Source organism: Felis catus, chromosome X (assembly GCF_018350175.1).
Source record: "Felis catus isolate Fca126 chromosome X, F.catus_Fca126_mat1.0, whole genome shotgun sequence".
NCBI classification, from domain to species: domain Eukaryota; kingdom Metazoa; phylum Chordata; class Mammalia; order Carnivora; family Felidae; genus Felis; species Felis catus.
The window spans coordinates 8,154,029-8,166,518 of NC_058386.1; the positions used below are offsets into that span (position 1 = coordinate 8,154,029).

General features: G+C 43.4%; 1 protein-coding gene across 5 annotated transcripts in view; it reads right to left on the reverse strand.

Moving 5' to 3' along the window:
- Positions 1-12,490, reverse strand: part of ARHGAP6 (Rho GTPase activating protein 6) — a 532,244-nt gene that overhangs the window by 32,469 nt on the left and 487,285 nt on the right. For all 5 annotated transcript variants that reach the window (XM_045050342.1, XM_019823543.3, XM_023248925.2 and 2 more), the window contains 4 exons: positions 12,183-12,378; positions 7,232-7,287; positions 4,363-4,513; positions 3,177-3,325 (listed from right to left, as the gene is read on the reverse strand). In XM_045050342.1, coding sequence (XP_044906277.1) covers positions 3,177-3,325; positions 4,363-4,513; positions 7,232-7,287; positions 12,183-12,378 — 552 coding nt within the window. The remainder of the gene's footprint in view (positions 1-3,176; positions 3,326-4,362; positions 4,514-7,231; positions 7,288-12,182; positions 12,379-12,490) is intronic.

Genomic DNA, 12,490 nt, shown 5'->3' on the forward strand with positions numbered 1-12,490 from the left:
CCTACACGCCTGCTGATGCGCGGTTTAAACTCAGTCTCCTCGGAGATGCCCCTCTTAACTTTTCTGGACCACACTCGCCACTTTTTCTCTGCAGCTCCGGAGTGAGTCCTCACTGCATTCCCTAATTCTCTCTTTGCCTTGTGTCCTTGCCTCCGCCACCTCCCAGAGGCCACAGCATCCGAGGAAGAGTAATACGAAAATTGCTGAACAACACTCACTCGTTTAGAGGAACTCAGATAGGTGCTCAGGACGTACGCGATTCAAATGCCAAGGCCACTGTCACGTGGAGACATTTACAACGTGAACTGCTGGTTTCCATATTGCCATTTATACAAAAGCCGCCCCACTCGCTCTCTCCCTGCCTCTAACCAATCTACAGCGTGGGTGATACTACCTTAGTGGAATCCTTCCAGAGATTCAGGGCTTAAAAGAATTAAGCACCTATTCCCTTACAAAGGCATTCAGCACTCTACAAACACAGCCCAATTTCCCCTCAAACCTCACCAGGACCTTCCCACTCTATGGCCTTTACTCGAATCCAAGATGGCTGCGTGGGCCACCTGTTTTCCCGTGACTTTGAACCAATTCACAGAAACAACACTCTCCTCATATTTCCCCTGCTGCTTTAACGTTTGATTCCTAGCCCTTCGTTTTGATTCAAGGTTTAGGCCAAGGGTGTCTAGAAACACTTGCGAACTCTTGACTCCCTGTACAACCTTGCTGTTACTGGGATATCTGCATATTCCTTAGAGTAAACCACTCTTCTCAACCGCTGTGCGGTGCCGGTTGAAGAAATTTTATCCCCAAAGCTCAGAACTCAGGTTTAGGAAGGTTAATAGATTTCTCCCAGAACACATGGTCACTTAGTTATAAAAGCTACCGAGTGTTCTCAACCAGGGGTGACTTTTCCCCCCTCTCCCGGCCCCCACAGGATCCTTGGTAACGTCTAGAGATGCTTTCGGTTGGTCACACCTGGGGCATGGCGGGGAGCTGCTACCGGCATCAGGTGGGCCGAGGCCAGAGATGCTACTAAGCATTCCAGAATTCACAGGGTAGCCCCTACAACAATTCCCTGCTCCCAAACATCAATCGCACGGGAGCTGGAAGACCCTGAACTAGACCCCCAGGGGAGGGTTTTTCCTAATTTCTATTCTAGATTTCTGCTCTTAGTAAGCTAGACCACCTTGGGTTTGAGCCACCGCTGTAACTACTAGTCACTGGACCGCCCCGCCCCCTCTTCAATATGACAACTTTGCGTGAATTGGAAGAAGGAGCCCCTTCCTCAAGATATCTTCTGGGCTATGGTCTTACTAACTCTGCAAATCCACAGCGACTGTGGGGTGCACGGTGCCCTCCCCCAGAGTTGTGAAATGCACAAGTAAGCAACGCGCACAACCGTAAATGGAGCTCCCTGTGGGCCACGAGGTAAGTTACTTAGGCCCTCTAGGCCCCGGTTTCTACCTCTGAAACACGGAGGCAACTATATCTGTCTTGCGTAGGGGAGGATGCGCTGTAACGTATGGAGCCCCTGGAGCACAGCCAGCACGAGGTGGGAGATTCATCAATGGAAACATGCTAAGTTTCATTGGGACCTGTCTAGGAGTATTTTCTTCTTTCGGGCATAAGTAATGGAGGCCTGTTCCGCCCTTGGACGGAGCGTCTGAAAATGAATTCTAAAAAACGCGAGAGTGACTTCAATTGGACTTTCTGCTTTCCTCGCTGCCTCCTTAATCACACAGACAGGGTCCTGCCTCTACCCAATGATTAGGCAGAGGAGTCTACGGTTTCTGTTACATCAGTAGCTGATAAAGGACGACACCCAGACGGGTAATATAACTACTTAACAATTATGAGAATTACAGCATATCCCCAGAAGAGCTGTGTCTGCTGAAATCAGGTGTCAGTGCCATATTATGAAGCCTAAAGTCAGCAGAGGGTTCACTAACTATCACTACTATAGAGATAAATGGCTAACTCAGGAAAGTTCCGTCCTTACGCCAACTGGAAGGTTGAAGATAAGAACTGCAAAATTGTTCTGGATTAAAGTGAAAACATATATATGTGTGTGTGTGTGTGTGTATATATATATATATATATATATATGTATATATATATATATATATATATATATATATATATATATATATCTCCATGGTTTTTAGCAAAGAAATTTGACAAACAGAACAGAATCCATGATAGAGCTGAGTTCTGCTTAACAAGGATTGAAGAGAAAAGTTTCTGTGTTTAAATAAATTTGGAATGCCTTTGGCCTCTTCTCATCTGATTTGTAAAGAGTGTCAGCGTAGTAAAGGGTCTGAGATCGCCTGAGGAATCCAAGGTCAAGAAGTATGACGGCATGGTATCCAAAAGGGAAACAGATCTCTTGGTAAGGTCAAGGTTAAACAGGATGCTGGCTAAATGGTCACCTGAAATTGAAGCCGGCATCTCCTTTGCCCGAGGGTGAAACCAAAAAACACCTCGAAGCATATGAGTGTGACCAAAGAGAACCAGAGCCCAGGACTTCAAATGGGCAGAGGGTGGGGTCACACTAGGGCCCGAGTGGGGACCGGGCTCAACGAGAACATCCCAAAAGGGCCCACAGGACCGTGCAGTTCCTTCACCTGGTTTGGAAGCAGGACTGACCCTCCGTTGCATTGAGCCGGCCTGTCTTGGCGGGACGGTTTAAGGAGAGAAAGGACACCCGACTTGTAACTATCGGGCAGATGGGAGCTTGAGGGACAAACTGGAAGAATAACGTGGCCTCATATTTGGGCTTCAAGTGAAAGCAGCAGATCGAATTAATTACAAAGACAGCAATCTTCCCCCATCCCCATGACTCCGTGTTGTTCATGATCCTAAGCCCCTCCGTAGCTCATTTGTTTGTCTTCTTCATACCAACGGAGATTCAAGGTCTTGAGCAAAGCACCGTCAGGGAAAATGACAGCCTCGTTTGGAAGCCGTCTGGAAACACAGGAGGTTAAGGGCCCGTGCGCTCTTAGGAACTGTCCCGCCGGAGAAAACACTAGTTCTCGTTCTACATGGACAGCTAGGGCAGGAAAGGGCAGGCGTCCTTTCCTCCAGGTGAAACACTTAACCGAACTGACGCCCACTCTTCTGCAAGGGGACAAAGCACGAGTCCCAGCATGCAGGGCGGCGGCGGGGGGTGGGGTGCCTACCTCTTGCCCATCTTTGCTGACGTTGTCGTTGGCGTGCCTGGCCACCATGGAGAGGAACTGGAGGAGTCGGTGGAGCGTGTCGCAGTTGCAGGGAGGTAGAAGGTAGATGAGAAGCTGCAAGGTACCCAGTTGTTCCTCTGGCTCCAACACTAAGCAAGGCAAAAGGAGGCATTCTAAGTCAGTTAAAGGGGGAGCTCCCACCACTGGGGCTCGGAGAAGAGGCCCCTCCTGACGGCTTTCCGAAAGGGATTAGCAAGGCAAGTCACATTCCACTCCACCCAATGGGAGCCCTGGCTTAGCAATTTAGCACGAGGTTCTATGAAGGCCGTGAAGATAAACCAGACCCAGGGAGCTGCAACATCGAGAGAAAGCAGTCTAGTCCATGGTAGAAAGATAACTTAATTTCGCTTACTTTCTTCTCCCTCCTTTCCCTGGCATCACCCATCATTTACTTTGGGGATCGCAGTCTCTCGTTTCCAGTAAATATTTACTAACGATGACTGGGAATCGGTGAACACTCGCCATGTTGAGTTTATAGCAGATGTGAGGCCCTTTTCCGTCGAGCAATGCGCAAGGAATTCCCTTTTTGTTGGCAGTAGCCAAGACACGGCACAATGACTGTCTTCTCTCTCTCTTGTGATCCTATTTTAATGGTAGCGTTGGAGGAAGAAATGTATGGAGGCTGGCACAGCTCTGGCCTGTCCCTCCTCCCTCTCTTCCTTTACGCCTCCACGGGATCTGCATCTATAGCCCCCGGGGCAGCCATATTGAAAATTCCGGCACCGGACTATGCCATCCTGCTTTCCCTGGAATGTCGCCTGCTGCCTTTTCTCACTCTGGGTTTCTGTGGCTCCCTCCTTCCTCCTACCAGTAATGCGAACTCATTTTTAGGCACAGACTCAACGGGAATTCTTGCTGTTACTTCAAAGCATCAATATATAGCACTCTCTACTGAGCTGGGGTCATTTGAAAGCATCCCAAATTCTTCTTTGTTCTATCGCAACTTTCTTCTTGCTAACTGTCCCCAGGGGAAATCTCACAAAATTCCCCCAAATAGCCCACTCATTAGAGACCAATAAATAAGAACAAAAGGAGGTACTGGGAAACGCAAGCACACGGTTTGATGAGTGAGTTGGACATCCCAGGACTCCCGGGACACATTCCTGCAAACGTGTGTATTACGCACAGAGAGTATTGATGAAGGCCGTGTACAGCTCCCTGGTGAGAAGGGGGTCCGGCATGTCCCTCAGGAACTCCTTCAACAGGGCAGCCACATCATGAACGCTGTGCTCTTCCTCCAGAGAGACATCGACCCCGCGGTCAAATTCCTCACGTAACTGGAAAAATAATGGTTCAAGTGGCAGCCTTATAACACCATACCTCAATGTTCAGTGTCCAGCAAAATAAAAAAAGGAAGTGCTGTGACATGCAGTATGTGGTATTAGGCTTATGCAGACACAGGAAAGGAGAAGAAAACGTGTCACCTTGATCGACAAAGTCTATGCATCCAGTCATGAATATATATGTATATATATATATATATATACACACACACACACACATATGCACATACATACATATATACACATATACATACACATATATGTATACATATACATATATACATCTATACAATATATACATATATGCATACTACATATATGCATACTACATATATACATATATGCATACTACATATATACATATATACATAATGCATTAATAATAATAATAAAGAATATATGTATATTTACATGCATTATTAAATAAAAGTATCTGTAGGTTTGAAGTTAATGATGTAGGCAGAAAAGCTTGATAACACCATCCAGAAGGTTGGGAGGAAGAGCTAAGGGGTTAGGTCAACAGTAAATGTGGGAGGGAGGAACGAACCGATTGCACAGCAGTTTTGTGTGTCAGCAATCCTACTAGGTTGGAATTTTGACATTTTACAGAAATACTCAACAAGAAAGCAAGGGTTTTTTTTTCTTGCAAACAACGAAATGAAAAAACCCTCATAAGCCGTTTGTGACTAAGGCTTGAAAGATGACAATTACTAAACAAAATGTGCCTCCGGGATGTCAGAGTAGCCTCATTAACAATTCCCAAAGGGATTTCCTGCCTTCATCATTATACTCGGTTTATTAGCATTTACAACAACAGGAAAACCCAATAGCGAGAGGAAGGGAGTCATAACCCTACACCCTACTTCCATGACCGACAGCCTAACTTCCCTTATGTACTGTTTCCTCCTGTGGAAACAATTATGTGAGTTCGTGAATCACCTCTATGCAGTGAGCTTCCATAAGAATCTATTTGTTCAATCATTCATTCATCCGTTCAATTTCCCATGTACCAGGCCTCGGTACAGGCTCTCAAAGCACGGTAGGGAATAAAGAGGCAACGTCCTTTTCCACCCTCAGCTCTCAGACTGATACAGAGTCTGGCGATAAACTGGTAATCCCCCAAATGATTAATTGGCTCTTAATATTGTGACAACCGTTCTCGGTAAAAAATGCAGGGCGCTAAGACGTGATGTTCAAAATAAAATGCGGAGTTAAGGCATATTTCACACTAGAATCTAAGTCTAACTAACCACAATTATATTGTTATTGGATAATCCTTAAATGAATCTCCCTGCAGAGGTTTTTTCCCCTTTGATGGATCCAGATAGAACTGAGGAACCATTTCTGACACCAGCCTCCTCTCCACCTGAGCAGAACGCGCGTTAGTGTCCCGAATTGCTCATCGATTCCAGCCAAGTTGTCATTAGTGCGCAGCAGGCTGCCAGAGTGACAAAAGCTTCCACTGGTATCACTCCGACTTGCGATCATTTCAACACGTCACGTTTCCTTCCTGAGCGCGCACACACGTGCAGAAAGGACGGACCTCGCCAAGAGCTTAATCCAAATTGTGTGATCTTGGGTTTAACACCGATCTTGAATTGAGCACGGATCAAACTGTGTGATCTTGAATTAAGTTTCTTAGTCTCTCTGAGCCTCAAAGGAAGTGGGTGAAGGAAGGGGCTACTCTCAGAGCTGGTGGGTGGAGTCAATAAGGTAATGTTTTGAAAGTGTTCTCCAGGTCCGCATAGGTGAGCGGCCCCAAAATGTTACTATACCATCTTCCTTCTTGCAAGTCCTGTTGTGAAATGTTAAAAGCTGTTCAATAGTCTCTTGTGTGACTATGGAAAATAAAGACAATACTCCTTTCGGAAGCCCCTTTTGTTTTGACAAAAAAAAAAAAAAAGAGGCATTTATTTCAGTTAGTTTTATTAATATGAACAAATATTTATTTGGCTTCATCAACTAAAAATTACTTTCCGTTGCCTCCATTTCTGAGTTGCTGAGTTCCTTCTCTCTGTCGGAACCAAGAGAGGAGACTTAACATTTTAATTTTCTCTTGGCCAACAAATGAATTATTTTTTCAAACGATGGCTTTTGCCTCTTTGGGAAGCCATCAGGAGCACAAATACCTTCCTGATCATAGGCATCGATTCCTGACAGTCTAGGTATCAAACTTCTGTTGGGGGAATGTGGCACAGCGCTGAAGGAAACCAAGGGGTGCGTGCGGTCCCCACGTGCAAAATGAATTGGGGATCGAGGGTTTCACGGAAACTTACTAAGAACTGTTTATTTTTGAGAAGGTACAACGATCAAAAATAGCATCTTATATGAAGAGAATGTCAATGGCATTATTCATATTGCGTTTTAGTAAAAACAAGTGCTTTACAAGAGTCTTCTGCTTATTATCACTTACTGTTTTAGGTGCTCTCTGGATCTCCTGCTTGTATCATTTCCACAAGATGTTTATGAATTAGTTTTGCTTGGCTGTATGTGCCATGGACACATCCAAATGCTTTGCTTTCGAGTGTTTGAGCCTCACTCTATCACAACCTTTCTGAGCCTTTTACCTCTTGGGACTCAATTATACTCTAATTGGTGGGAGGATACCGCAGAGATATTGAGAAATGAATTTGCATACGCTTGAACTTTGCATGAGGTAATTCATTTGAAAGTCATGTGAAACGTACAACGCGGTCTTTCCTTTTCACTTACTTGTCTCACTCTCTTTTTTGAGCTTCCAACTCGGAATATCCCCACTGTCTGGAGGCCTGCAAAGAAGCAAACAAAATCAACAGTCCGGTTTTACGGCTCGAAACTCTGGAGGAAATCACCGTAGACCCAGAATGGGATGCCAACACCCAGCTGCAACTCGCAGAGCAGTAACAGCACAATCGCATGCACTAACGGTTCTTCATCCCACTCTATGGTCTGCGGGCACCTCCAGCTTAACTCTGCAGGCACCAGGGGCGTGCCATGTTAAACGTTTGTGTGATGAAAAATTTGTCACGTGATAGTGTGTATTTCCACATCTTCTCCATATGAAAAAAGTAACCTTTTCTTTGTTATTCGGAACGATTACTTAAACATAAATTCTATACGAATTTTTAGCTCTCCCTCAGTTGTAAAACTAGATATTTCTTGTTTCACTGATTATAATGAACACAAGCACTTATCAACGAAAATCTAGAAAGTGCAGAAAAAGGTAAAAGGTAATGTACTTCGCAAAATAACGGATGCAGAAATAGCCACAATGAATATTTTGGTTTACTTCTGTCCAGCCTTTACTCGGTGTGTGCGTGCGTGCGCGTGTGTGTTCTTTTTACATAGCTGAGCCAGAGTTTTTGTCGCTTCAGGTTTGATTCTGGGGGGCAGGAGTACTCCCTAAGAAGTATCATGTACTTCAGGGGCACAGAATGTCTGAACAGCTCTCCCTTTCCTATGCAAGCCATTAATCATCAGCACTGCTGATCACCATCTCCATTTATTTTTTTCATTGGTGGCTCATTTTCTCTTCATTTGGGATCATCAGTTATGAGGACGATGGTGGGTTCGGAGCTGCCAATGGACATTTTGCAGCCACGTGAAGAGAGGTGGTCTGAGAGGAAAGCCACCAAACAGGCTCGTGCTCTCATGCCATCATTTGATTCCTGGATCCAGTTGTGCCTGAGTTTAGATACAATACTGAGACTTCCATATGTAAATAGGATTGGGGGAGGGGGGTGGTGGTGCTTTGCCTGATGGAGTTTTATCTGGGTTCCTCTCTCTTGCCACTGAAAAGGTTCTGACTAGTACAGCGTATAATTACATTGGAAAGAATTTCAATCTTTATAACATTATTTCTTTCATCCAGAACCAAAGTAAACATCTTCATTTGCTTAAGTCACGTTTTAGATTTGTTGGTAGAGCTTTGCCGTTTTCTTTACAGAACTTTCTTGGCTTCTTATTACAGATATTCTGGGTATATTTTTGGTATTAGTATGAGTGAATTATTTTATTGTGATGGTATCTAACTGATTATTGCTCTTACATAGGAAATGGGTATCTTTTTGTAGACATATTTTATGGTCTTGCCACATGATGCATTAGGTATAAGCCCTTTTTGGTTGGTTTTCCAGGGTTTTTTTAGTTAGAAGAGATAGCATCTATAATTACAAATCCATTTATAAATATAATTATGAATCCATACATCCCACTTATCAGTTCTATACCTTATAATTGGTATCCTGAATTTCCAGACTAATTTGAGAGAATCATGGTGAGAGGCTAATTATTGCTGATTTGCATCATCACGTCTTTGTGCCCTTGGTGGGATTTTGCTCTGCATCTGTTTGCAAAAGACTCCTGTACCTTCTTTGTCGCTTCTGTCGGTGTGTCTGCCTCCTAAGTGAGTCCAACCCCTAGCTTAATTTATTGTTTCTACCTCTCTGTGAGCTTAAAAACAGGGTAATTGAGCTATTTAGAATCACTCCAGAATTAAATTTCACATCTGCAAAAGGAGTATAAGTATCCACCTGAAAAGTTATGCAACGATTCAATTAATTAATGCATATAAAGGGCTTAGAATCATATCTGGCATCTGCCGTTATAAAGAGAGAAACAGACCCTGATTGAATGGGATGAGTCTCCTTTGTGCAAAATAGAAAACCTTAATATAATAGCAGGTGTTAGCAAATGTTCGGTTTGGCTGCATTTGCTCTCCAATTTTCTGATGGCTTCTGAATAGCTGAAATTTCTACAGAAATATCACATAAGGGCATTTTCTACACAAGCGGGACTATTCATTTGGTTGAATCCCTCCAGACTCTTCAGAAATGCCCATTTCCATGACATTATTTCCTCAATTATAGTACTTTTTCACTCGGCAAAAATGACTGTAATTTTAAAAAATGACTAGTTACTGATCAAGTGCCAGAATTCCTATGTATCTCAATTGATTATAATCTGATTTAAGTTTCTAAAATATTTGTTTGTTCGCTTATTTATCGGTAGAGCAAATGGCAGCTTGCAGGCAGTCAATGCCATTCTCTGACACAAGCTATGCCGTGACTCTCCTTCAAAGAAAACATGCAGCCTAGGCATTTAGTAACCCCGACTTAAGGTAGTCACTGAAAAAACAGGTGTACATCAAAAAAGGCATAGATCTGGCAAAGGACCGTGACTTTGCTGGGGCCTGTCCCAGAAATCGACATGATCACCTTTCTCTCCTTTTCATCAGGAACTAGAATGGAAACTTGACCCAGAGCACCTGGACCTCAGGCTTAGGAAGTATCAAGTAAAGAGGGCAGGCATGATAAGCCTCAAAATCAGCCCAAATCCCAGAAAGGTAATAGCACTTGAGTCTCCATTATACTGTCTGTGTTTTTGTTGTTGTCATTGTTTTGAAAACTGTGCTTCTGGGAAATTGAGGATGCTTAGGGAATTCTTTTTTTTTTTTTTTTTGATATGAAATTTATTGTCAAATTGGTTTCCATACAGCCCCAACAGGTGCCCTCCTCAATGCCCATCACCCACTTTCCCCTCCCCCCCAACCCCCATCAACCCTCAATTTATTCTCAGTATTTAAGAGTGTCTTATGGTTTGCCTCCTTCCCTCTCTGTAACTTTTTTTTCCCCCTTCTCCTCCCCCCTGGTCTTCTGTTGGGTTTCTCAGGATCCACATATGAGTGAAAACATATGGTATCTGTCTTTCTCTGACTGACTTATTTCACTTAGCATAATACCTTCCAGTTCCATCCATGTTGTTGCAAATGGCCAGATTTCATTCTTTCTCGTTGTCAAGTAGTATTCCATTGTGTATATAAACCACAATTTCTTTATCCATTCGTCAGTTGATGGACATTTAGGCTCTTTCCATAATTTGGCTATTGTTGAGAGTGCTGCTATAAACATTGGGGTACAAGTGCCCCTATGCATCAGCACTCCTGTATCCCCTGGGTAAATTCCTAGCAGTGCTATTGCTGGGTCAAAGGGTAGGTCTATTTTTAATTTTTTGAGGAACCTCCACACTGTTTTCCAGAGCGGCTGCACCAGTTTGCATTCCCACCAACAGTGCAAGAGGGTTCCCGTTTCCCCACATCCTCGCCAGCGTCTATAGTCTCCTGATTTGTTCATTTTAGCCACTCTGACCGGCGTGAGGTGGTATCTCAGTGTGGTTTTGATTTGTATCTCCCCGATGAGGAGTGACGTCTGAGCATATAGTATAGAAAGCATCTGGGCGCAAGGGAAAGGGTGGCGCACACAGACATGGATGGAATCAAGGTCATTGTCCAAGCCCAATTTCGGAGGGAATGAATAGATCTTTGACAAAAGTTTATAAAGCTAAAGTGGGTCATACTCTCTGCTACCCATTTCCAAAACTGGCAGATAGAGTCTTATGAAAGAATTGTTTTTATGGTTTGCTCTGTTTTTCATTGGTTTTAAGGGACCAAGATTAATATCCGTTTGCATCTGAACACGTCTCTTTTCTGGAGCTAAACACCATGGAAACCAGAAACGGAATCAGGGCCTTGAGAGATCACCCAGGATAATCTTGTCTCTTTTAGGCCCTACGCTGCATGTTAACTATTCCAAAAAAGGAAGCCCTGTCCAGTTTTTTAGTAAGCTTAAAGGAAAGGCTATTTTTCAAATTATAATTCATGACAATTTATTTTAAAAAACAAAATAGAAAAACAAAGTTTTCTTTCTTCCACATAAGCAGTTACTCAACCTGGCCCTAGATTTTAAATGATTGGAGTACAATTCTCACTTAGGACTCTTTAAAATGCTTACAGTTCACTCTCGATGCTTTTTACAGGTGAAAACTATAATTATAAAAGTATGAGTCGCTTTTTCTACCTCCTAGTGAAATTTTGGCTGAATTTGCATATTTGCTGTACTGAATTCTTTAGTTGCTAAGCTATTTTTAAAAATAATTCCATGCAAGTAATATTTATTGGACACCTACATTGTATCAACCGTGATAGTAAGTGCTGGGAATTCAAAATGACTAAGAAATTTTCCTTGACCTCCAGCTTACCTTCCCAGGAGAAGAGACATACGGACACACACACACACACACACACACACACACACACACACACACACGTACATATAAAAATTCTGTATAGACAAAGAAAGCTGCAATATGTATCAGTTTTATTAAGTCATCCATATGTTACCTAGTGATTAAGACATTTAGAAGGCTATATTATTTTTAAGTCAACATATTACCTGGAGTTGAGTTGCCAAAAGGGTCATTGTGAAGGATCTGAAGTGGACATCTTCCCGCAAAAACACAAATAGCCATATAGAAAGCTGTCGCCAAAAACCATGTATTTTCTATTCATGTAAGGAATGGTTTGCAAATCGTTTTGTTTGTTTGTTTCTCTGTTTGCTTTGCTCACAGTGGCTTTGCTCTGTTTGGCCTCCCCTAAGATACCTGGCCTCCAGGTTCACTTCTGAGGACCACTGGGCGTTGGGCGGCCTCAACACTGTCAGGTTGATTTTTGTCCCCCACAACCTTGTTCAGCCCAGTACCCTTTTAGGCACACACTCAGATCTGTAAGGAAACGTCAGCCCAGAGTCTGATCAGACGACTAAAGCGCTGAACGTGGGCGCTTAAATCCATGATGCTTGAATAAATGAAAGTCTCTCATACATGATCACTGACAGACAAGTCTGCTTACCGTGTTTTTCTAGATGCTGACAGCAGCTGTCCACCAGCCTGGGGACCTGTCTGTAAATGGGATTCAGACTCAGTTTCTTATCTCTGGCTTTCTCTTTTTTACTATGAGCCTCCGCAGGCAAGGAGAGTTGTAAAGCTTCTAGTAGTCGAGACTGACTGTCGTCAAGATCGGTGATAGAATCCACTGACATCGCACCCTGCAAATTATACACAGCCGTGAACAAAGAGTGCAGACGGGGAAAATGAAAACAGCTTCCCTCAGAGGCTCTCCAATAACGCTTCTGCCCATGACCGCCTGTCACACTTACA